Raw genomic sequence first — 26593 nt, 5'->3', positions numbered from 1 at the left:
CTTTGATTTGCTTAGTTCAACTCATCATCACACCGACCGATCACTTTACTCCCAGCTCCCAAGAAAACTGAAGAGGCTACAGTCAATTCGATGTACTTTGAAATAGCTCCATGGTTTAATTGCTTTTTAAACAATATATGTTTCAATGTTCTTTACCCTGTTCTAGTTAGTTCTTTATCGTTCGGTGCGTACTATTCCAAAAGCGAAAGCCGCCAGCTTTCGTCGCAAAGCCTACACACACAGGAGGATGTGTGGCCCCAAGATGTGTGCGCCACTTATGGGTGTGAGCTGCTGGTGAAAAGAAACTAAGGAGAATAAAAAACACGCACACACACAGTCGTGAGAGAATTTTTTCCCATTTTCCAGTCCTTGCTGCTTCTCTCTCGCACACTCTCGGCGGTTTTGTTAAATTCACGCGTGTTGGCTTACATCAACAATTGGAAAATTTATAACCCGCCTTGTTCAGCGCTCCGCAGCAAGAGCGGAAGATACCTCCGGGTAATCGTAGTGCGCTCCGAACCTTTCGTAAAGCAGCTGCTTGAATGAAGCACACGCTTTGTGGTGTTAGTTTTTAGTGTGTTGTTATGAATTCCTTCCAATAACATGGATTGTAAAGCAGGCACCGGATAACCGTAGCAGGAACCCTTAGATGTACAGACCGCAATTCGACTGGGTCAATCCAATTCATTGTAAAGGTTTATATGTTGGACAGCAAATTATAAAACTTCTTTTGCGTAAACGTAAATAAAATGTATAAACTAAAGCAGATTTAAATAACTCTGAATTTGGAATTGAAAATTAACAAGAAAATGAAATCTTTCTCAGGCAACATTTCGGTAGTACGAGTTGCAGCTTCAAAGCTGATTAAAAGCTCCAATGAAGTGAATTAGGCATTCACTTCAACAGCTTTTCTATTTAGTTGTTCATGTTTGTTTTTTTTTCGCCAAAAGTGGTTAATGCATGTAACGAAGCTGTATTAGATAATAAATTAGATAATATATTAATTAAATAATTGAGCAACAACACTGCAAAACGATGCCTTTTTATGCCGTACAGCACTGTATACACGGTAACGCTTGATGTAACGCATAACGCGAACCGCATTATTCATTTGACAGCTGTCATGAGACGTAAACAACTTCCCAAACACGTGCGAGCCGCCCGCATTTGGTACATTTTGGAGTAGTAAAGTTGTAAGGTGTTTGTGTAGTTAATTAAGCTGCGAAATGGTTGCCAACAAAGAAAAGGCAATGAAACGTAAAGCTTCTATCGTTGGAGCAACGTCAGAACAGATCGTTTCCAAAGAAGAACCAGAAGAATCGAACGAAGACAACTCTGAGGCGAGCGACTATGAATCGGATGAGGTAGGAATGCCGGCACTGCAAGCGGTTTCCGAACCTGCACAATGGCCTGTGGTTGTGTATTTTCTTAATCATTACTTTTCATTGTTGTAGGAAAACCTTCTCGCCAGTATCAACAATGATGGCGAAGATAGCAGCGATTCGGAAAGAGAATATGCCTCTGATGATGATGATGAGGTGTTAAGCTTCGAAAGCCTTGATGATGACGATGGTGAAGAAAATGAAGGCGCTACGCTAGAAGAAATCGGAAACGATGAAGATGATGAAGCCGACGGTGAGGATGATGAGGACGGTGAAGAAGCCGATTCGGCTGATGACGTAAACAGCGATAGTTCGCCGGAAGAAGATGAGGGAGACTTGGCGGATAGCAGCGATGAAGAATTCGTCGAAGAAGAAGTGAAAACAAAACCAGCTAAACCAGACAAGAAAAAGAAACCCGCAAAAGAGATTGAGTCGGACGAAGAACCACTTCCGGAGGATTACGATGATGAGCCGAAGCTTGGCAGGATTGAAGATGTGCTTGGTACGGATGAGAAGAAAACACGCGGCTTAAATGTGTTTCCTCCGTTGCCGAAGAAGAAGGGCAAGAAAAAGGATGAGTACGCCGGTGGAGATACATCGGATGAAGAGGATATCCGGAACACGGTCGGAAACATTCCGATGCACTGGTACGATGAGTACAAACACATCGGATACGATTGGAATGCGAAAAAGATCATCAAGGCAAAGAAGGGTGATGCGATCGATGATTTCCTGCAGCGCATGGAGGATCCGAACTTCTGGCGTACGGTAACCGATCCACAGACGGGCCAGAAGGTGGTACTATCCGATGCCGACGTTGGGCTGATCAAGCGCATCATGGCGGGACGCAATCCGGACGCCGAGTACAACGATTACGAACCGTTCGTCGAGTGGTTCACGTCGGAGGTGGAAAAGATGCCGATACGCAACATTCCGGACAGCAAGCGTTCGTTCCTGCCGAGCAAGGTGGAAAAGCAAAAGATTGGCAAGTATGTGCACGCACTGAAGATGGGGTGGATGAAGACGATGGCGGAAAAGCGTCGGTTGGCAGCGATCCGCCGTGCGCCAAAGTTCTATATGCTGTGGGAAACTGATCACGGTAAGGAGGAGATGCGTCGCATTCATGATCATGTTGTTGCCCCGAAACGGCCACTTCCGGGACATGCCGAATCGTATAATCCACCACCGGAATATCTGTTCGATGAGAAGGAGCTGACCGAGTGGAAGAAACTCGGCAACGAGCCGTGGAAACGGAAGCGTCAATTCGTTCCCCAAAAGTTCAACAGCTTGCGAGAAGTGCCGGCCTACCCGAGATTCATTAAGGAGCGATTCCTGCGCTGCCTGGATCTGTATCTGTGTCCGCGCAGCAGACGTACGCGTATCGCTGTTGGTCCTGAGTATCTGATACCGAAGCTACCGTCACCCCGCGATTTGCAACCGTTCCCGACGCTGCAGAACCTAATCTACAAGGGCCACACGAACATGATCCGTTGCATTAGCGTGGAACCGAAGGGTGAATACCTTGTGACCGGATCGGATGATATGACAGTTAAAAGTAAGTTGGCTTGGTTTATAAAATCCTGTCCGTTTGTTTGTGGAATTACACTATCTAATGTCGCTCGTCTCGTCTTACAGTTTGGGAAATATCGACCGCACGTTGTATCCGCACGATACCGACCGGAGACATTGTGCGCTCAGTAGCCTGGTGTCCTAACAGCAAGATATCGCTGGTGGCCGTGGCCAGTGGGAAACGTGTGCTGCTCATCAATCCAAAGGTTGGCGATTACGTGGTGGTGAAGAAAACGGACGACCTGCTGGCGGAGGCACCGCGATCCGACACGGTTGAAAACGAGCGCATCCAGACCGCGATCCAGTGGGGTGAGGCAACGGAGGAAGAAAACAAACTGGGCGTACGGATTGTGATCACGCACTTCCGCGAGGTGCGCCAGGTGACCTGGCATGGTCGGGGTGATTATTTCGCTACCGTGATGCCGGATGCGGCCTATCGCTCCGTCATGATCCATCAGCTATCCAAACGGCGATCGCAGCTTCCGTTCTCGAAGAGCAAGGGTTTGGTTCAGTGCGTACTGTTCCACCCGGTTAAGCCGTGCCTTTTTGTGGCGGTACGTAATGAAAGCGTGAAGTTCCGATCTTGAGGAAACAATTTAAACGAATAATTAATGTTTTCCTCCACAGACCCAGCGGCACGTCCGTGTGTACGATCTCGTGAAGCAAATGATGCTGAAGAAACTGTACCCGGGATGCAAATGGATCTCCAGCATGGCCATCCATCCGAAGGGTGACAATCTCCTGGTGGGCACGTACGAAAAACGACTAATCTGGTTCGATCTCGATCTGTCCACCAAACCGTATCAGCAGCTACGAATCCACAATGCCGCCATTCGCAGTGTTGCGTTCCATTTGCGCTATCCACTGTTTGCATCCGCCGGTGACGATCGTAGTGTGATCGTGTCTCACGGTATGGTTTACAAGTAAGTATCGGGAGGCTCGGTGGTAGAGGGAATGGGGAATATGTAGTGGAATACATCGTAACACACGACGTTCTTCTTCTTCCTTCCAGCGATCTGCTGCAAAATCCACTGATTGTGCCACTGAGGCGGTTGAAAAACCATGAAATTGTGAACGACTTTTCCGTGTTGGATACAGTGTTTCATCCCACGCAACCGTGGGTTTTCTCATCCGGAGCAGACAATACGGTACGATTGTACACTTAAAATACACCGACGGTCTGCTGCTTGAGACTGTGACTCTTGGAAGCGGTTCTACTACCCATCTCTCTTGGCAACGGTGTTGATCGACTAAGTATTCCGAAAACATACTGGGTTTGTTTCTATTTCTTCAATAAAAAGAAACAACAACTTAATGCACTTTATTGCACGTTAAGTCAACTGTACTCTATTTAGTCAACTAGCCTTTTTACATGTTTGATACAGATTAGGATTTATATCGGACAGGTCGACTCTTGGGAGTCGGATTCCACGATTTGGTCCTTCTTCTATGATTTTGTGTGATGAGACTGTCACGTAGCCGGAAAGTCGGTCCTTTCTACTGGGGAACGGTACGGATGGGGTTTGGTTTCGAACCTGTCGTGTGGGACCTCTGTCTAATTGTTCTGTTACACTGTCTTTTCTCACGAGTTAACTCCATTTCACTTGCACAAGGATAATACGTATAAAAAAAAAGTTTTATTAAGTAAGAGGATATCCAAATTATGTTTAAAAAGAAAGATAGTTGCTTCATCCCTAAGTACGGAACAAAAAAAACAATTGTTCGGATGGCACTGTTTTCTTACCGCGGTCTATCTTTCCGTATCACATTAGCTACAGAGAACCTGCCTGTTATTGACTAGCATGGACTACATCGCTTCAGTTAAGTTCCCTCATAATAACATCGTCTGCTACACTACCGAGATGGACATACTGATGTTGCTGCTGCTGCTGCTGCTCAGGTAACTGATGCACTGGAGCAACAATGGTTGCTGACGGTACTGTGCCGACCACATTACCGGTCGACACCTGCAGTGGACACATGCCACGGAGAGGCGTTGCACCAGTAAGCTTCACGATCATCGACTGATCATGTTGCTGCTGTGGCTGATAACCGTAAAAGTTATCGACCTTGGAGAAATTGTTCGCAAACATTGCAGGCCTAATGATGGGATGTTGAATGATCTGTAGACTACCTGTCGATTCCACGTCCATCAGGGGTGTTTCGATAACGCCAGGTTCACGGTGCTGCTCCACAATTACAACATCCGAGTTAACGCTCTCACATTGCCTTTGCTGCTGGTCAACGTCACACTCCTCCACCGTACGATCCGGTTCGATCGCTTTCGGTTGCTCTTGTTGCCGATCATCCGTACCATCCGCTTCGTGTTTCGTCCGGTGCAGCTGATACTTTGTCTCGCTGATCGACACAAACGGGCATTTGGAACATTTGTACAACAGTGCCGAGGCAACTTCCGCATGCATCCGCTCCAGATGCTTCCTGTAGGTGGTGCTCTGGATGCTGCTGTAATCACAGTAGCTACACTTGTACATATGGCCACCCTTCGTGCTGTGGCGCATCTTGTGTCTCCGGAAGGCATTGTGATCGTTCGTCGTGTACTCGCAGTGTTCACACTTGAAGCGCTTCTCGTCCGAATGTTTCGCCGAGTGTGCCTGGAGCAGGTAGCGCGTCCGGAACACCATACCGCACAGCAGGCACCGATGCTTGCTGGTGCTACATTCCGCTGTCTGTTCATCCGCATCGGTCGGATGTTTTGCGTCCATATGCGCACGCAATTGTCGTTTGCCGGCGAACCGTAAACCACATTTGACACATTTCATCGTTAGCTGGGATGCTTTCGACGCTTTCTGCCTTTCGGGAGGTTCATCCGAAGGGTCTGCCTGTACAGGCGTATCTACCGGTTGTTCCGGTTGTTTCGGCGGCTCGTCTACCGGTAGCGGGACATCCTGTTGTTGAGGTTCTCGATGCCATCGCCTATGGTTGCGCAGCTGCTTATTGTTCTTGAACGCTTTCCCACAGATCGCACACTTGAAGTTACGCTCCTCCGAATGAATCTTCATGTGCGTATTGTTTAATCGACAGAGCACCGGCGTTTTGAAGCTACACAAGTGACACGCATACAGTTCCATATCAATTTCATGCTCCCGCCACAGATGCGTGTGCAGCGTGTTCCAGTTGCGAAACTCGAGCGAACCACACTCCGGACAACGGATAGTGCTGGCACTATCGCCCGGTATGTGACACTTCCGGTGGTACTCAAGACGATCCGCCTGGCGAAAGCGTGCCCCACATTCCAGTAGATCACACTTGTGGCCCTCCTCTTCGGCCGTAAGATTGGAGTAGAGTTTCTTCAGCTTCGTTATACCCGTCTGTTTTGCGCCCTTTGGACGACCGCGTGCGCGAGGACGGTCGGACTCTCGTGCCGTGATCGGAGCCGCCGGTTCCTCCTCTGAAGGCGTTAAACTATCCGAAACGATCACCTGCTGATCAGGCAACGGTTGATCTACAACATGCGCTGCAAATGTTTCACTATCGCCCTCCGATTGAAACTCGCCGGGAGGATCAAGATTGATCACTTGCGCTTCGGTGGCAGTTGTAAAAAGCAAATCTTCCTCCCTTCGTGGACAAATAGCAGCAGCATCCGTCTCATCGGCCATTGCCGAACCGTCCAGTGGTTCCGGCAAAATGTCTTGCACCAGACACGGTTCACCGGTCCCGATCGATGCCCATTCGTGGTTTGGTGTTATTTTCCTATTCGTATCCGACTCTTCCTGCAGCAGAATGATGTCGTTGGTATAGCCGGTGGGAATTGTCTCACAATGCGACGAGTCTCCGATAATCCCGTTGGCGGTGCTTTCGTTACCCGCTGGAGATACGCCAGTGTCCACCACTAGCCCTCCACCGGGATCATCGCGATCGTTGAAACCTTCGGTAAAGTCACACACTTCGCCAAGTTCTCCATAGCTCAGATCTGACTCGTGATAGCCATCCATAGCGTCATCCTGTGCAGGATGGCTTTGACAGTCCAGCTCAATTATTTCATCAAAAGGTTTATCCATCCGGTCCGTACTATCCATAAGCTCGCCATGAGACTCACCGTGATGTCCCTCCTGCTCTTGGACTAAAGCCGTTGAGGTGATGCTACTACCACCGATTGGCCCTTGGGACACTCCAACGGATGGTAGCATATTTTGCAGCTGCAACTCATCGTACGTCATTAAATTCACCTCGTCAACCGATTTCAGGTGTATCGTCGGTTGTTTCAGTACGCTTATGTTTTTGATAAATATTTTACTTTTTCTCTGCTGTGGTTGCTGCTGTGGCGCGTCACATGCGATGGCCGCCGGTGTAGTCAGATGCGCATCCGCGTACTCCGTTGTTCCCATCAGCGCATTAGTGACACCATTGGCGCCGGTGCTATCGGTCAGGTAGGAAACGTTGGACTCATCGACTCCAGTACCACCGTCCAACGAGGTTGAAAACAGCATCAGCAAATTTTGCGAGCCCTGATCCACGGTTAGGGGCAGCGTTCTGGTGCCATTTTCCAGCGTCGGCCCAATCGTGTAGCTTACTTCGGTTCCATTTAGCAGCGATTGATCGCACGCTGTGGGCACCAACTGGGACAGGCTGGCATTGGAAGTGGACAGCGATGATTCGGCCACAACCGCCTGTTCCATGGATGCCGGTGGAGTTGAGGTACAGATAATGCTCTCGCAGCTACTGGCCCTGCTTGTGATCGATTCGTTAAAGGACGTAGCTAGTGTAGAGGCATTCGAGCTTGGTACCGGTTCGTTAAGTGACGATATCAGTGGGTTTCGAAGTATATCAACATTTTTTATATAAATGCGACTACCCCGGGACTGGTTGCTCGAGGGCGCAACCTGTGCCAAACTGTAACCATTGTTCAGTGGATCCATCATAGAGGATGACGCATCGTTCGCACAATCCATGCTCATGTAGGACGGCGCATTGTACTTGCTACCGTTCGTAAGGATGTTTTCGGCCGATGGAACAAAGTTCACATTTTGCAGCAGCGACACATTACGAATAAATATTTTATTCCCACTGCCGGCCGATGGTTGCAGCTGGGCGGTGGAAGTGTGTGGCAAATCTAGCAATTGATCATGCTGTAAAATATCGTCCCCGAGGGAAAGCTGATGAGTGTCCTGCAGCGTACCGTGCGCCACAGCCGACGGTTCCTGTTCGGTCGAAAGCAACTGCTGACCCTGTGAAACGTTTTCTTGTCGCGTTTCTTGAGCGATCACGTCTGGCTTTTTAAGCAACTGTACGTTCTTGATGTAGATTCGGCTTTTGTTGTGTGCTGCAGGTGCAACCGATGTCGGAGGCATTTGCGTAGCGGCCGTATTTGTTTCATTCCTTGCGGTGGGAATTTCACACTGTCTGTCGATCATACTGGGCGGTTGTTCCGGGTTTGTTGCTGCACGATTGCAAAGCGCTTCCACTTCGCTCGGTAACATTTCATGATCCTCCGAAAGATGAAGCTTTAGCACGGGTGTCTTGTAGAATTTGTTCTCACACACCGGGCAGGCAAGTTTGTCCGATGGTGTTGTTACACGCGCCGGATGACGCTCTCGTCGATGGTCGTTCAGACGCGTCTCCGAGAGAGTCGCAAAGGGACAACATTGGCACAGTAGTATCGGTGTTTCCTGTGGTTGTGTTCCCCCGTCTAGCGCCGTGTCGTTCAGATAGCTATCGATCACATCCGGCAACCGTTCGGTGCTGTTTATGCTGGCTAGCTTTACCCGCGTGTCTGCTATTTCGCTCTTGATCGGTTCCGATCGTTCTTCGCTCTTGATTTCGTTCGATGTGCCGTGGTGGGAACGTAAGCGATTCTCCTGCTGGTACTGCTGGTTAATTTGGGTGGGAATCTTCACGAATATGCTCGGCAGAATTACATCATTCGGTCCGCTCGTGTGGCCGCCGTTCAACTGCTGCGAGATTGACGCAAAATAGGGCGACGAGGGTGCGTAGTTGAGCGGATTGGGCGAACCCGGCGAATCGTGCAGCGGTGAGTTTAGATGATTCGCTGAAAGCTATTAGCAGTAATAGCGTTACATGTTTGCAACCATTGTTGGTGTATGGTGGAACACGGTCCGACTACTTACCATAGAATCAAAGCCTAAGCTTTCGCTACATTGGTTTTGAAATATATCCATTTTCGGTGTCCGGCCTCAATTGATGGCTAGAATTGTTCCCAATAAACGTACACGCAACAGGACATCCGCTCTAATGTTGACGTCCCATCAGAACGTTCTCATGGCGGTGTTTTTAATGCTGTTTCACTGTACACATTAGCGCGGCATTAATCGGTAACAAAGCATTTCGAGACGAATCACTGTTGTCTGCGTGGTCCGTGTGATTGCCGTCTTCGTCAATCGCAAATCACTTAATATTTCAATTAATAAAGTTCGCTACAAGCACGATTTGCACCCAGATAAACAAATCACGATTTTTTTTACCTCCGCCTCAAAACAAACTTCAAGTGACAGTTGCGTTTTTTTTTATTTGTTTGCATCCGCGACGGACCGGGGGGTACGCCAATGACGTTTATTGCTTGCGCACCAAATGCAACAGGTTTCAGATGCATGATAAATTTGTTTGTTAATTTTTAAATTAAAACAAAATAACGTAACTGTTTATACATTAACATTAATACATCATTTAGTCACTTTTCTGGATTTAAAACTGCGAGATAAGGTGGCCACATTGTTACGGCACATGGTTCACTACATTTTTCCAGTACTGGAAGCACAGCTTGGAATTGGCCTTACGAAAATATGCGTGCCTTCAAGAACAACAGGTTTCTCATGTTTAAATGGGTTGATTTACATGATATGATTTGCAAAAAGTATAAGTGAAAAAAAGCTATAAAAGTCAAGGGGTTGAATATAGCATAAAACAGTAGAAAGTAGCGATTACTTCCCAAATTCAAATACAAAATTGTTCGCACGTCCCGCTTTCTCAACATTCCTTTCCCAAAAACTCGAAACAATCCCAAAGTTCAATAAGGTACTGTAATCCGATCTTCTTAACTTATATACTGCATCTCAACATTTATCTGCGTTGCGTATCGCTATATTAATCTGATGCCGAGTACTTGCTTCCTCTTAACACGAATTATCATCCGTTTGAAAACTGTTTCAACTCCTCTAACATTGACTGTTTGTTTTAATATTCGTTTATTGCTCACGGCAAACCAATCTCCCGGGTTCCCCCGTAGTCATCGTTCATAATGTTGTGTTTTTGTCTGCGCGTAGCTTTAAAATGTCTGCATAATTTACGGTTCACTGTTGCGCTTCCTAACACATCCATGCCGTGCGGGGGAATTTGCACGTTTCTTTGCTTAGAACCTGCACTGATTGGTGGCTGCATTTTGATAAGATTTTTGTAAAATTTCACTCCTGATTTGCGTCCTGAACTATGTTTGCCGCCGTGTACGTAACGGCGGCCTCTTTTGTGCGTGTCCCTATCATGGTTTATTGTATTGCTTTAACACCGGATCGAACTTTGCTTTCTCCGGATTGGATCATGCTTACCTTCTAGTGTGTTTTGTGGCCTCTCTATCTTGTACCAAAGGGTGTTTCGTATTACGATGCACTTGATTCATTACTTTGTTAAAAAATAAACATTCACCACAATTCAGATGCAGTGTTCACGTACGAAAGTTTAAAGCATTGCCCAAACGCACTGCACTGCTACATACACTATATTCGTAATTAATCTGTTTTTGCCCGTTTCCGGATCGTTCAGCGTTCATTGATTGATTATATTTTCACATAAATTCGGCAAAGGCAGAATGAAGGTGCACTCGGTGTATAAAATACTTTTTCGAATAGTCTTGCATCGGTCGGATTGGTTACATGTATGCGTGTAGATATTTATATAAATGTATTTGTTAATGTGTGGCTGTATTGGCAGAAAGTTGTAATGATCAGTTTGCCGATCGCGATCGCGCATTAAAAAACGAAACAAGGATGAACAGATAAAAACTTATACGTGAGATTGAAAGCAGAAAGGGGTTTACTACCTACTATAACATGCGCCTGTTTCTCACCAAATTTCATTTCGTCTGGGACAATGCCATATTTCGTTATTGTTGTCGTTCGTGTTGTTCTTTGCCTTACGTCCTAACGCCGCAAGAACGGGTATACTGTTTCAATCACAAAGGTTATATTAATTCCATCCACTGCATGAGTACTGATAGGCGAGGCGTGCACTACTTCTGCGTGATGGTGTTTCTAACACAAAAAAAGGATGAGAGGATCTAAATTGTCAAGAAGAGGTCATATAAGAAAGTTGTGTGCAACTGCATGCACATGTAAATGTATGCGTGTAAATGAACTGAACAAAACAAAAGCTTCTAGAATTCTAGATCCAACGTCGGGATCCACATTAAGAAGGACTCACGCTGTGTAAAGCACAGCGCATGGTATAGGTGAACGCACATACACGTTTTTAAATCCCGCGCGGCCCAGTTAAGCTGGGAATCGGCGAAAAACATAGTAATATAAGAAATTGAAATAAATTAATACCGATTTACGGAAATACGCGAGCGGTTTTTAACGCGAAAAGTCTCGGTTTCGCTCCGTTTCGTTCGTTGGGTTCCGGCGGTGCGTACGTTGTCTAATCGACATCCTGGTGTCCATTGGACGGTGATACGGTGGCCGTACTGATGCTTGTCGTTTCCGTTGCCAACGGTGCCTTGCGTTCGCTGTCTGCGGGCGTATCGAGCATCGTTTCCTCCGGTGATGCTATGCTGGGCACGGATTTCTGTACCGTTGGTGCTGTACCAGCTGCAGATGGTGATGCCGTTTTTGTGACGAGTTTTCTAGATTCTAACGTTCCGGTAGGAGAGCTAGGAGCGGAGGTAGCTTGTTCCTTTGCTACTTGTTGTAAATACGCGGCACAGATGCACTCGCACACGAATCGATACTGGCTCTGGTGTGGGGAAAGAAATATAATAACAGAATTTGAGAAAACGATCCTTTTTGGGGTAGCAAGACATATTCTTTTTCATTCCTTACCACATTCTGTACCATGCATGGCCGTTGATCACGCATCGCTTGTACAATGTCCAAGGGATAGATTGGTTCCCGTACCTCCATCAGCGCCAGTGCGGTATCCATCAAGATCAGCACCCCTGTACGACCGATGCCGGCCGAACAGTGTACGATAATAGGTGGATTCGATGCACTTATATACCTTGAGGAAAGGCAAAAAAGACAATTATGCAACTGAGCTTCACTGTTAAAAAGTATCTGTTACTCACTGATGCACCGAGGTTGATGATGGCATATCGTTCGGACTGTCGTCACTGTCCGTGTGCACGATCCGTCGCTCCGAGTTGTCCAAGCCACCGTTCTCGTCAACACTGCGCAATTTCACATTTTTGAGACTTGCCTCAATCTCTAGCGGCAGTGTCGTTTCCCGTGCCGACCGGACCCGCTCGGTAAACTGCAGAAACAGATTCGGATCAGCCGGTACATCGTGGTCCGGCCAGGCCAGATACTGCATGTGCTGGATGGTGCGCGTTTCTTTCGTGCGCTCATCCGTCATGACGAGATCGCGAAACACAAAACTTCCGGTTTCGTCCGGCTTCTCCGTAAGGCAACTGATCGAAAAACCGGCCGACGGTACTAGTGGATCGTCATCGGCCGACGGCCAATACTGATGGCACTTGGTGCTGCCGCTTTCTTTAACCGTTGTCAACATCACCACCAAGTGGCTGCTTTCCTGCTGCACCATGCGCCAGAAATCGTTTACCGTCGACGGTAGCGGACCTTGCGTGGCGATGTAGCGGTTCGTTTTCCGGGCGGGTGGTATTTCCATGTTCACATAGTTGGCGTTTATGTAATCGCCACTTTCCGCATGCTGAAGTACGACGCGAGTACAGTCATCTAAAGCGGAGGGATTAAAAAAGATTAACGTTAATTAGTTTTTTACATCTACAACACTTCTAAAATGGGAATCGGAACCGTTACTTACACGGTGATATGTCACGGTAACGATTCTTTCCGATGTTTTCGTTTTTACGCGCCTCCGTAATAGCCAGTTCCGGGTTCTTCCGGTAAAGCTGCTCATACTGTGCCAACAGTGCGCCGGATGCCAAACCATCGCGCAGCAGCAGTAACGATTGCGTGAACAGCTGATCACCATTAAGCAGCCCTGCCCGCACGATATCATTCTCCTCCGGGACGTACTGGTACAGTGGTTCTTCCTCGGTATAGTCGACTAAGGCATTCGGTTTCAGTGTTAGCAGCAGCTCACCGTCCTGGTACTCACGCGAGGCACGAATTAAACTAACCACCTGCTCGTAAGCCATCGCACTAACGTCACGTCCGTTAATCCGCATCACCTGATCACCTTCGCAAACGCGCGGCGTACTTTTGTCCGCCGGTGTATGCGGTGCGACTCGTGAAACCAATATCGGGAGACCGTGATCGATGCCACCCTTTACGTTAAACCCGAAACGGCCCTGTTCGTCCGCCACCAGATGGATCGTGACCAGACCACCGGCTTCATCGTCTCCGTTGATTCCGTTGCCTGCTCCGTTACCATTCAGACCGGCATACGCGGGGGGCGAATCGTACATGGGCATCGACGTGCGGGCACAATGCTCGATGAAAGTAGGTCTGTAAATATAGTGTTCGTTAATATTATCATCGAGATTAAGGCAGGTTGTTAGGAGCAGCGCTATCTTAGAAAACACACTTACTCATCGGTCTGCTGTTCCCAAGCTTTTCGCGGCATTGACGACGGTGTCTTGGAGGTAACCTTATCGTACGTGCGCGTAGCTTTTGTGATCGAAAGCAACGTAAGTTGATTTTTGTTTCCACCCGTAGCACTGATGTTTGTGCCACCGTTGCTTGCCTCGTTGCACGATGCGCCACTACCGTCGGCGGTGGGCCCACTTGCACCGTTCAGCTGAGGTGATTGTGGTTGTGAAATCGTAGCCAACAACCGTCGACTAGGCGAACGGATGAATATTTTCGCCACCTTACCACGCTGGCGGCTTTCCGTTACGGCTTGCAGTTCGGTGCGGCCGGAATAATGGAATCTAGAAAAAAATAATACATCGATGCAATTTTGAGCTAATGATGCGTGTATCTGAATGATTCTTTAAATTCGAAAGATTGATCTAAACCTTTACTACTAAGGTAGGTCTATAAAATTTTATAAACCTTCAAAGATTCGTGAATATAAATATATTAAAAATATATTTATATAAATATAAATAATATAATTGATTCGCGAATCCCTAAAGACTTTTGAAAATCTAAAGATTTATGAATCTCTTCCCGATGATTTTTTTGACTACGCTATGCACGACTCTTGAAACATTTAGCTTAGCATACACAGAGTCATTTACGTACTTGGAGCGCAATGTAAGTGGCAGGAAGGAACGTGGCGAACGGTGTGGTTTCTTCAACCGGAAGAATGAATGATGCTCGACGCAAGCCTTCCACAGCAGCTTGGCATTACGGTGCGAACCCATACTGAAGCCGAGCAGCGTATCGTAGTGTTCGGACTGTGGAATGGAAAAAAGAGTTCAAATTGTGGGCATGTTATTTGATGCATCTAAATGCAGTGTTTCACCGATTGCTTACCGGTTCCCGTGCCAGTTGGATGAAGAAATCTTTCCGTTTGAAGGACACCTTCACCACTTTCGACCAAGAGAAGGTGTTGATTCGGGTGCCATTTTGATACACCAACAAACCGAGGGAAGATACACCCAGCGCTAGCTCCTTACCGGACGAATCCTGCAACGGAGGAGGACGGGTAGGTAGTGGGGTAGAGTTCCCAAAGGGAGAAAACCGCTTCGATTGATTTACCGTCGCGCGGTGGAAATCGATCCCGTAAAGCTCGAGGCGCTTGGCGTGTTCTAGATAGTTGTACTCTGCGTCTGCTGGCAGCTGACCACGGTGTAGTTTGTGCAGTTCCGATATACGATGCTCCGCTTCCTCCGTTTGTTCCGGCAGAAGCTGCAGCTCACTCAAATAACCGACCGTATGCTCCAGCGGATTGTAATCGCCAAGTTCAGCTGTGAGAGAAGTGTAGTAATTTTGGATGGACGGTTAGAGGTGTGTATGACAGGATAACTGCTAAAGCGTTCTCACCTTGTACAGTAAAGCTGGCTAAAAGACAGGCAGTGTTGAGACTGACGGGCAACCGGCCCTGATACACATCTCGCCGGATCTGCAGATAAAACTGATAGCGCGTGTACTCTTCGTGCAAACGGCTCGGATCGGTGACGTAGAACTTTACGCGAAACAGCAACAACGGCACGTGTGGACCGCCGTCCGCATGCGATCGTACCGTGCTCGTTCGTGCATCGTTTAGCTGCTTGCGAAAAGGTTTGTTCGGATCCAACCACCGTACCGGTTGCCGTCCGTTCGGGAACTGTGCCGTCGGCGAGACCGGGACGGTGGTACTGCCATTGGGACCGCCGGTACTACTCGATCCACTGCTCGATCCACCACCGCCGGCCGATGGATCGCTCTTGCTCGTGTTGTGATTGGTGCTACCACCGTTCCCATTGCTAAGCGTGTGCGCATCTTCCACCGATGGGAACTGCAGCCCAAAATAGTCCCGCTCGGACAGCTCCACGTGCTGGAACACCTGCTCGAGCAGTTCGGCGCCCTTGGCGCGCTTGTCCAGATGGAACGTGTGCGTACTTTCATCGAGGAAAAGTACGGTCACCGGTTTGGTTTGCGTTTTCCTGTCACGAGCCAGCTCGGCGCCCCTTACTTTGTACGTGCCACTGAAACCACCGAACCGGACGCGCTCAAGCATCGCTGGCAAGCATCGTCGCTGTCATCGGAGCTCGCAGGTTGGTGGTTGGATGGCCGATAAGTGGTGGTTTGCCGGTGGGCGGGCAGAAGAACACGCAGAACCGTGTTCGATATCTACACCTGTGCGAGAAAGAAAACAGAAAAAAACAAGAAATGAGAAGAAGCATGATGAAAGTATCCGAATGGACAAAACAAAACAAAAATCAAACCGTTGCACTAAATTTTAGCATGATGTCACATTAGGAAAGACAAGTTTACGGATGCTACTCAGACTGCACACTAACCGTCGGTAAGTAAACGGTGCAAGATAAGATAACGAACTGCATTCGTTTACGAACGGAAATCGATACAAATAGAAAGATCGCACAAATCGATTGCAATTGCGTGGAAGAAAGTGGTTCGAGCATCTAGCTGTTCGCTACACGATCGGTACTTGATTGTGTCCCTACACTTTTGCTACCAGAAGCAGCAAAGTGTGTTACGGTTCGTGTATATTTTAATGTAACAAATAACAACTAGCGTGCGTGTAGGATCACAAGACCCCCAATTGGCACTGTATTCATCTTCCAGGAAAAACTAATCAATCAACAAACACTCGGAAGGACCGAGTGGGTAGCGATAAAATCGACTAGAATGCATAAAAACTTCTATCGGTTTTTAGGCAGTCGACCAGCCATGTGTTATCAATACACTTTACACGGTCTATCAGTTGATTGGATTGAACAACTATGAACAGCTGGAATGGTTTATTTTGAGAAAGTTGAAGGAGAAAACGGCTTGTTTCCTAAGCAAAGTTCAATTAGCAAACCATTTCTTTTTTAACTTTTGCTGTTCTATATTAAGAAATTCAAAAAAAAAATATTTAAACGCCAATTTAGCTTCTTCGAATTGTTTATAAAATAATTTAATAAAAAAAAAACACTTGGTAGTTCTAGTGATAAATAATCGGCAGCAACAGTGGCGTTCTGCATGATACATGGATTGTCCCTCATGATGTGACCGTGCATATTGAGCGTATGAATGAACTAATTAAGGTCAATTACTATCACAAACTAATTTCAGTCCATGGACCGATTGAATGGGGGAAAAAAGAGAAGCGACGGTCGTATTTGCGACTGGCAGCATAAAGGAACTGATCGCATTAACTCCTTTCGGGTGAGGTTTTATTCATTTTGTTTTTAAATTTAGTAATTACATTTTTATCTTCCGAACGTTTTCTATTGCCAGAGAATAGATGGACATTTATCACAATTTAATACTTCCTGAGAAGCATAAGCTAAGTAAAAAGAATGGGCAATTCCCGGTACATTTAGGTTGGAATAATTTTCATCCCTATCACGTACAAACATACTCGCCATTTTTTTCATCACGCAAAAGCTTCTTCCGTAGAATTGTAACGCACATTCTTTTTAAGCATGATTTAGAAGTCTTTGGTGATATGGAGGGATTTCCCTGGTGGATATGAACGTCAGCTGAGTGCACAATACATCGTCTCCAGTCTCATGCAAGCAATCGTAAGAAAAAAAAAACACTTTGTACGAATGTGATTGTATTAATAAGTAATACACACTGCATCATCGTAGACAAAAGAAAGCAATCGAATATAACTTCTTGGGCACGCTATAAAAAAGAGTATTATATTCTAAACAAAGCAAAAAAAACTTTCCGAAAGCCATACCTTTGTATCACGTTCCAAGGTGAGTAAATATAGCATCAACTAATCTACTCGAGACAATCCCTCTCTGCCTATCGCATTGTTTACAGCCGTAAATAAAAAAAACTCTTATCTGAGTGCTTCAATAAAACCTTCGCCGGACGGTCTAGCACACTTTCTTTACCGGCCAGCATGTGAATGAGCGTTGTACGCGAAGGCGAACACGGCCTGGGGTCCACTTAGACCGGGTGTATCCACTCAATCCATTCAATCTCCCACTGGGTTGCGATGCTTGCGAGATTGCGTTGATCTACACACATCTTCCTTCCCTTAGCATTCAAAGGCATTTTTTGCGGGGTGGGAGCGCATGTGGCAGAATGGTTAAGTGAGAACGAAAGGATGTGAAAAATTGAAGAAAATAATCCGTCCGTTTGGCAAAAATCTATTTTTGTGCGTCCTTTTCTTCACATCAACCAGCTGGGCGTCTGTGGTAATGTGCATGTAGGTAATGTTGGGTGTGAGGTATCCATCCCCCAACATCTAAGCACGATATGGCACAGTAGCGATGGCGGCTTATAATTCATCTCTTCCGTTCCTTCCATCCGTCATCATCGTCTCTGATGGGTGGTTGGGAACCAGGAAGCACCGAAAGGGTGGGTCAAACACGTAAAGAAGTAGAGGAAAACGAATAGGCACCCAGTGGGTGGAAGTGATGCGTGTTCGGTGCGCATCATCACCCGGTCAGTGTTGGTCATCATTTATCAACCATCTCTTGACCGGTTGCGTACCGTCTCCGACCCGGTATGGGCAACAAAAAGTTATCCATAGCAAATTGGGGCAATATTCGTGCGCTTACACTCCTCTACGTAGCATTAGTTTATCCACTAAATTAAACCATCTTCGTTGGCGTGTAGCTTATATTTTTCGCTTCATACTTTCGTGGTTCAGTTGCCCTAGCGATCGTGAGATGAGAGCATCCGCTAAAAGCACACATACAAAAAGGGACAGATTTTATGAAAACCAAACATACCCTTATTGGCTTTTCCGGTTGCAGGGCGAATGTAAACAGATCCTTTTTTTTAGCTCGCCGCCTACAGGGATATGGTACGTTGTTGTTTGCGGTCTGGTTAGGGTAATTGACGGACGGACGGACGGATGCTGTGAGAGTGTGTTTGTACTGGTAAAGCACACACCACCACCACAAACACTCTTGCAAATCTGGACAAATCGCGGCTTGCTTTGCTGCACTTTCAAGCGCCTGCTTGTGTTTGTATCTTACCAAACGAACAAATCCTTCCAAGTCGCTACCACCAGATACAGGTGGAAATGGAACGTGCTCTAGGACGGTGGTTGTTTCTCAGCTCTTTCTTCCACCCGCGACAGATCGAACAGGTAGCAAAAGTGGGTGTACTACGAATGCACCGCTGGATGCACAAATACAACACTTGCGATTTAACGATGGACACTCATAGGCGTTTCTTGCTTTTTTTCTCACTCTTCTATTCGCTTTGCTACATTTGATTAAATCTCACTTGAAATTTTTTGTACACACATATACACACCCTTGTGCTCGGTTCGATTTGATTCTTGGTTCACACAAACGGTGCTTATCTTTTGCGAAACTAGAGATGATTATCGAACAGAACGCTCACTCACGAAATTAAACACATCCGGTGGAACTCTTTTTTGCACTTGCTTTACGATTTTTGCCCTCGCAGAAATGTACACAGAATCCGGTTTGCTGTGTTCGCACAGTTCGCCGTTCACAGTGGCTTTGCTGCTGTTTGTATCGTGTTTCAGAAGGAAAAAAGGACAACGACGGTCCTGCGATGGTTTGGGCAGAAACGAACGCAAAAACCGGATATACAGGGGCGTAGGATGTTTTAGCGAAAATAACGCGTAACGCACGTCGATGGATGCAAAATGTAACGCGCACTGGCATAGGCAGGAATATCGGAACCGTGAACCGAAACAAACCCAAAAACCGAAAGAAACTTCTACCAAGCAATTGAAAAAGTAGGCGTACGATTAAAAATGTTCTGTCTGCTTCTTCGCTTGTTCTTCTTTACGCCTTGACCGCGGTTTGACGGGTTGACATCGCCCCGGATTTACCGACCCGTGTATAGCGGAGAGTTGAATGCGTGAAATAGCCCCGAACTGCCGAGGATTGACGTTTCGCGTCGACATTTCGACATAGTCGACGTTGGGTTTCGCTGTCAAGAAGAAGAAATTTTTGGTTGTGTCATTTGCTGGTGGATCAAGAGGAAAAAAAATCACAAAAATTTTCCTCCTCTCCTACATTTTGCGGTGATAATGTTTTGCGGTTAAATAGTCGAAGAAAATGGATTAATTTGGGCGCGCGTCAAGGTGTGCAATAGTGTCGGGTGTATTAAGGTAAGGATGGAGCGTAAGGAAAAGGCTAGCAAACGTGGGGGCAGAAGCGCTTGGGCCAAGATTTTGTCCCGGCAGAGTCGGGAACATCGTCGTGCTGGAAGACATTTTTAAATGGGCTTCCCTAGGAACACACAAGTGTACGTGATCCAATCCCCAATGGCCTGTAATTGATTCAATTGTGTAAAGGTAGGGAAGGTCTGTGCTGTGGAGAAAAGTGTAGACTGGAAGTTGTTGTTGTCCCGTTTAGTGCTTATTTTTCGTATCACATTCAGGGTGGTTTCGTTCTTACGGCGCGCTTGTAAGCCTTATTGATTACTTTCCCAATCACTCCACCCCATACTACATCTAATATTAAAGATTTTCCCCTGCTGTGAATGAGTGTACAAATGCAAACTTTAGCTTAATCACGAACGATGAACTTCAAACGGGCCAAAGACTGAGGAGAATAAGATAACCATGCAAGTGCTTATTGCCCCCACCCTTTGCGTAGGGACAGCGCCAGGGTAGCCGCGTATGCAAAGTGGGCGTTAAACATATCTCATTATTTCTTTTCCGTTTTCCAGTGTGCAGTCGGCTCTAGCCGGATAGAAAACATTGATAAGGAGGCGCACAAGACGTGTGCGGCCTGACTTTCTGGCAAGCAAGGCAGTAGAGCACAGAGAGAGAGAGAAAGAGAGATAGTGGGGAAGGTACGAAGAATACAATAAAATCAGCCTGCCACTTTATCCGCGGTTTCGCTGAACGGCGGATACGACGAAGGCTGATTGTACGCTGACCGTGAGTGCGTGAGAGTGAGACAGCGTGAGAGGGAGGTGCACACCCTGGCCAAGTGCGTTACATCGGGACCAACATGATCGGTGGATTGTTCGTGTATAATCATAAGGGAGAGGTTCTGATCTCCCGCGTGTACCGGGATGACATTGGCCGGAATGCAGTCGATGCGTTCCGCGTGAATGTGATACACGCCCGGCAGCAGGTCCGTTCGCCGGTTACGAACATAGCCCGTACGAGCTTTTTCCATATCAAGGTAAGGGACGTAAAGACGTGACACGGGCTTAAAGACCAATCCATGCCAATTAACTAAATAAAATAATCGTTTGTTGCGTGTGTGTTGGGTGGCTTTTTTTCCTTTTCCAGCGGGCTAACATCTGGCTAGCGGCCGTTACGAAGCAAAATGTGAACGCAGCCATGGTGTTTGAGTTTCTGCTGAAGATTATCGACGTGATGCAGTCATACTTTGGCAAGATTTCGGAAGAAAACATTAAGAACAACTTCGTTCTAATCTACGAGCTGTTGGATGGTGAGTGAATTGTTGCCCAGTAGCCTTTGTTTAGCCCACTTGATCAGTGAATACAATGCTCTTGGATATTCGTGTTTGCTTTCCTGAAAAATAGAAATTCTGGACTTTGGCTATCCGCAAAACTCGGATACGGGCGTGCTGAAGACGTTTATCACGCAGCAGGGCATCAAGACGGCGACGAAGGAAGAGCAGGCTCAAATAACGTCGCAGGTTACCGGCCAGATCGGTTGGCGCCGGGAAGGTATCAAGTACCGCCGGAACGAACTGTTCCTCGATGTGCTCGAGTACGTGAATCTGCTGATGAGCCCACAGGGCCAAGTATTGTCGGCGCACGTTGCGGGCAAGGTCGTTATGAAGTCGTACCTTTCGGGCATGCCGGAATGTAAATTCGGTATCAACGATAAGATCGTAATGGAGGCGAAGGGTCGCAGCGGTATTTCCGGCAATGCGGACAACGAAGCGTCCCGGTCGGGTAAACCGGTGGTCGTCATCGATGACTGTCAGTTTCACCAATGCGTGAAGCTAAGCAAGTTCGAGACGGAACACTCGATCAGCTTCATCCCGCCGGACGGTGAGTTCGAGCTGATGCGCTACCGTACGACGAAGGACATCTCGTTGCCGTTCCGGGTGATTCCGCTGGTACGCGAAGTGGGCCGAACCAAGATGGAGGTGAAGGTGGTGCTAAAATCCAACTTTAAGCCATCGTTGCTTGGGCAGAAGATCGAGGTGAAGATTCCTACCCCGCTCAATACGTCCGGTGTGCAACTGATTTGTCTGAAGGGTAAAGCAAAGTACAAGGCGTCTGAAAATGCGATCGTATGGAAGTGAGTATAGTTTAGGCCCCTACCATGCCTTTTGAATTCATGATCATGAGTAACCAATTATGTCTTCAAACTAGAATTAAACGTATGGCTGGTATGAAGGAAACGCAACTTTCGGCCGAAATCGAACTGCTCGAAACGGATACCAAAAAGAAATGGACTCGACCACCAATCTCGATGAACTTTGAAGTTCCCTTCGCGCCATCCGGTTTCAAGGTAGGATATCTTTTAAAGACGAAAAAGACGCTTTAAAAATATGAGTGTCTTTCCGTTTCCTTCCCTACGCAGGTCCGTTACTTAAAGGTATTCGAACCGAAACTGAACTACTCTGATCATGATGTGATCAAATGGGTGCGATACATTGGCCGCAGCGGACTCTACGAGACACGATGCTAAGACACGAGCGCTCCAGATGCACCTGACTCAGTGGGTGTTGACGATTCTGTTCTACACTGTTGCTCTGCTATAAATAATGTAATGTCATTTCACCGTATCGGATAGTAAGCATATTAAGGTACAGCGCGTACTATAGAGGAGTTTTGTGCTATCGTTTCGGACAGACACGTACACACATCGTACACATTTTGTGTTTCATGGTACTCTCTTTGTTTCTCTCTTTCTCTCTCTCCTTTGCTTTTTCCACGCTCTTCGCGTGGGCGTTTTCCTTTAGGCAATGTAGCAAAATGGTAAAAAGTGTTTTTGTACTTTGAGTTGTGTAGAGAAAATTATATGTTTGATTTCACACTGTTTTGTGTTTGTGGTTTGTTGACGATCGGTCCAATAGAAAGCGTTGTTGTCGTTTAAACAATCGAATACAGCACTATGATGGATCAGCAGTTCGACCATCCTGCTGAAAATGAGCAAAAGTATGTTATGTGTAGGACAGGCAGGCGACCACATCGCGCGAGTAGTAAGTTATCCGTGTTATTATATCGAATCAAATGTGTATAATCGACACATACGCATGTGTTTGTTAGGTTCCGTAGACGATCCTATCGTAAGCAAAACTATATAACATAGAAAGCATATTAACAAAAGGCATAACCATAAGCTCTAATTGGCGCTCTTAGCGGATGTGCTTATTATCGGAGGCGGGAGCATCAAAGACCCCCGTCAAGACTCCTCGCTGAGTAGTGCTGAACAAACGCTACACTGCGCACATACATTGTGGACGAATCTCTGGAACTCGGTTTACATGCACCAGGTGCGCGCAGTCAGACAGCAGAGCTAGACAGTACCGATTTCCAAACAGTCGTAAAGCATACATAAATAGCACGTGTGTCACAGAGGACCTCAAAAAATGCCATCAGATAATGTCCAGTAAAAAGGGTACAATCGAACGATCGTTTATACTAACTAGTACGTCGGTGGCAGTTGTATGCGATGATGTGGAGATTAGTTAGTTAGATTCAGTATGACGTCGTTGTTCGTGAAGAACTGGCCGCACATAAACGGGCGATGGCATTAATTGGTCTGTGCCGAATTTATTGCTTCTGTATATATGTAACCCTACCCCGTCTCGCCATCCATTCCAATGCGTATGAGGATTCAGGTAGAAGTTTGTATTTGACGTTCCAAATTTTTTCATCACCGTGCGTTATTGTATTGATACATTTTGGTAGCAACACTGAAACAGAGTATTAGAGAAAAAAAAACAACTTCGTTGCATGATAGAGCATTAAAACATATTTCAATTAAACCAAGTGTGCAACATCACTTTTCTTTCGGTTAAATTCTATGTAGCGTTATATATGCTAATAATTCCAAGCTTAGAGCAATACTTTATTTTTCTTTACAAAAGTTTTAAAGTTGTTCAACAATTCAACAATAAATTATTGGAACCGATGCATAGTTACTGCATCACTGACCGAAGATGAGATTATGAAACCCGGAAATCACATTACTTCTAATGGCAACATTTTATTGAAATACACAGCGAAGAAATATTAGTGCAAACAAAGGCAGAATTATAATTAACATTATATTATATTGGCAGTGCGTCCGTTTTCTTGCTTCGTCTGAACACTAACATACTGTGTAAGTTTAACTCTCAAATCTTAAATCAAATCCGCATAAAAAGCATAAAAGCATAATTAATTAAACTATCGAGAACCGAAGGAGGATGAACAGCAAAACAAGCAAACTATTACGAATGCAAAAAGCAAACACATACACAAGCATATACTATAGTAAATGGTGAACATCATGAAACGCAAAGTTGATAAGCATATAATAATGGCATGAATTATATTATTGCGTAAACTATTAAGAAGATAAACTTAGTTGTTGAAAACAAAAGAAGTAAAATCGATGAAAGTGGAAATGGATGTAATTTTCTGTCGCCTGTGTTTAGGTAGTTTATGTAAGTTTTGAAAGAAATCAAAAGTTACTTCAAACAATCAGTTTGGACACAAGAATTGATCGTGCAATTTAGTGTTTCTCGCAATCGTTGGTAGTTAATTATGTGTTGAGATAGTTAACTTATCAAATTGTTGTGATAAAAACCCTTTTAATGAACTTGTTTGGATGTATTCTATGAATTAAGATATTTTAAGCCATGTGTAATTAGCTGAATATTTACCTCAGAATGCGATCTCGCTGATCAGCACTGTGTGAGTTATGCGTTATAATGAGATGGTAAATTGTTTTTCATCTTCTCACTGTGAACTTCACTTTTTCTGCCTCTCTCTTTCTCACGGAATGAGTTGGCCACGCTTGCACCACAGACTGGGGCAATGTGAAACGTGTGTACCGGTATTAGTGGCCAGCTGTCAGTTTCGCTGTGTGGAGCGCACAACGTATCGACCGTTTTGTTTTATCTCGGTGTTTGGATTACGCACACGTTCCGTCGTTCGGTGTGGGTTGGTCAATCATTAAACAGAGGGATTCTGTTTAAATCTGTCACTCCCTTTATTCCCAGGTTGGGAATATAATCGTATAACGTAGGGTGTTCCTGCACCGACGGAATTCGTTCCACACTGGACGGAAGGAAAGGTTTGTTTACTGTTTGCGGGTGTGTTCTAGCAGTAGCTACCGTGAGCGGGATCTGTGTTGTTGATACGTCCAAATCCCTCACCAAAGAGGAGATGAACCAAACTTCCCGGGTTGTGTGTATGAAGCTTAACCTTAATCTTCAATTTAATCGCAACGAAAGTTTCGCTTCTTCGAGTGGTCTATTGTAGCGAATATTGGCACTTGGAGTATTCCCGGTGCTGAAAGAGCGTATCGAAGAAATGGTGTTAGTAGTAGCGCGAAGTGACCAGCACACGGTAATCGAGAGTGAGAGAGCTTCTTACAACGAGAGAAAAAAGTGCGAAAAACTCGGTTAGTGGAGTGCGATCGTACTATATTCGTCGACAATCTAGCACAGCCGAAACAATTATCCACCACCAGGCGCCTCCGTCGGTGTGAGTGAGTGTTTGTACGGGTGTGTGAATGAAACCGCTCACCGCCGATGAGAGAGGGATAGGTACTCACTTTTTAGCAGGGTTTTCGCTCCCCATCGGGCTGGATGAGTGGCACGTCGTTCATTTTTTTTCTTTCGGTGCGAGCTGTCATTTTCACTAGTGAGTGACCGCAGTTTGGCGTCTCCATCGAGTGCGAGTGGAGGGTTCGCGTATTTTCTGTTTTCGCACCAACGCTAATTTCGGTGAGCAGTGACCTGCGGGATGTTTAAAATATATGACTGAGCAATTGAACAAGAGCTTCAAATGTGTTTGATCACATGGTTAGCGTTTTTGCAGTGTGTGAACGTGTCTGGTAAAACGGTAGACCACTTTTATTGAGCTCGCGTGAAAGAGACGGGGAGCGATAGAGCAGACGAGATATGCGAATGAGCACAAGCCTACAAATGGTTGCTATACAGCGATGGCTACTCCATCCCAAGAAAAGCAGCTGAGAACCCTTTCTACAAGCAAAAGCGTACAGCTGGAACTCGATAGTGTGTGTGTGTATGTGCACGTGAGTGTAGGAATCGCGTGAAACGATTTCAAAATAATAATCGTCATTTTTCATTGTGATTAACTTTTAGTGGTGAAAGGTGGCAGGTACATGAACTGCTTCTGACACCTTCGCCAGAAGCAAAATGTTCATGAATAATACAGCACCTGGAACTCCTGGTCCTGGACCGTTGATCCATTTAGTTCTCTGTGTATGTGTGTGTGTGTGTGTGTGATGTATGCTTTGTTGTTGCTCTCCTAGTTCGCAGACGAGTGACCGCGTGTGTTGCGCTGTGCAAGTCGAGGATGAGGTCCATTGAGTGTACGCTTCGATTACGTCTCGCCGTATATCCTTTGCTGAGTTCCTTGGGACCTATTTTTGGATTGTTTTGTTTTTATTGATTGAACGTACCGTGCCGTACATGACCGACGGACGGCAATGAATAAAAATCAGTGCAAATACTGTTCATCTGGTCGTAATCTTGTACATCTCAAACCAGACGGTCGTTGTTTACGGTCGCTGTGTATAGAGAGCATAGGGTTAATCCTGAAGGTGCTTTTAGTAACCGTTCTCTCTCTCCCTCTTCCTTCACTCTCTCTTTCATTTTTTCTGTCTCTCATTTTCATTTGCAAAAAAAAAAAAAACAAGACAGTGCGTGAGTGCGTGAATTGCGTGCATCCCCGTGCTTGGTCGGGGATCCATCCATTCATTCGGATTCGCTTCGGTTCGCCAGTTCGGTCGTATACGGTTCGCGGCTAGAC

The 26593-nt window shown here is 46.1% G+C and overlaps 4 protein-coding genes across 4 annotated transcripts; 2 read left to right on the top strand and 2 right to left on the bottom strand.

Annotated features, from left to right (window-relative positions):
• The first annotated feature begins 1226 nt into the window (after nt 1-1226).
• Nucleotides 1227-4117, top strand: LOC128713727 (ribosome biogenesis protein BOP1 homolog). Its single transcript, XM_053808594.1, has 5 exons — nt 1227-1364; nt 1455-2937; nt 3018-3505; nt 3579-3874; nt 3964-4117. The coding sequence occupies exons 1-5, from the start codon at nt 1227-1229 to the stop codon at nt 4115-4117; spliced, it is 2559 nt and encodes an 852-aa protein (XP_053664569.1).
• A 651-nt stretch (nt 4118-4768) lies between these two features.
• On the bottom strand, nt 4769-9088 carry LOC128714160 (uncharacterized). Its single transcript, XM_053809035.1, has 2 exons — nt 9038-9088; nt 4769-8965 (listed from the first exon to the last, which is right to left on the bottom strand). Exons 1-2 carry the CDS (start codon nt 9086-9088, stop codon nt 4769-4771), a joined length of 4248 nt encoding a protein of 1415 aa, XP_053665010.1.
• Nucleotides 9089-11555: 2467 nt separating this feature from the next.
• LOC128710978 (tyrosine-protein phosphatase non-receptor type 4) lies at nt 11556-15725 on the bottom strand. The gene is made up of 9 exons (XM_053805844.1): nt 15050-15725; nt 14765-14973; nt 14540-14692; nt 14306-14460; nt 13648-13989; nt 12918-13564; nt 12202-12829; nt 11957-12134; nt 11556-11870 (listed from the first exon to the last, which is right to left on the bottom strand). Exons 1-9 carry the CDS (start codon nt 15723-15725, stop codon nt 11556-11558), a joined length of 3303 nt encoding a protein of 1100 aa, XP_053661819.1.
• A 4897-nt stretch (nt 15726-20622) lies between these two features.
• LOC128711223 (AP-2 complex subunit mu) lies at nt 20623-22289 on the top strand. Its single transcript, XM_053806089.1, has 5 exons — nt 20623-20799; nt 20910-21072; nt 21167-21896; nt 21971-22109; nt 22182-22289. Exons 1-5 carry the CDS (start codon nt 20623-20625, stop codon nt 22287-22289), a joined length of 1317 nt encoding a protein of 438 aa, XP_053662064.1.
• The last annotated feature ends 4304 nt before the right edge of the window (nt 22290-26593 follow it).

The sequence above is a fragment of the Anopheles marshallii genome, chromosome 3 (genome assembly GCF_943734725.1).
Source record: "Anopheles marshallii chromosome 3, idAnoMarsDA_429_01, whole genome shotgun sequence".
In the NCBI taxonomy this organism is placed as follows: domain Eukaryota; kingdom Metazoa; phylum Arthropoda; class Insecta; order Diptera; family Culicidae; genus Anopheles; species Anopheles marshallii.
The sequence above is the reverse complement of the archived record's forward strand: the minus strand, read 5'-3'. Positions and strand labels throughout refer to the sequence as shown.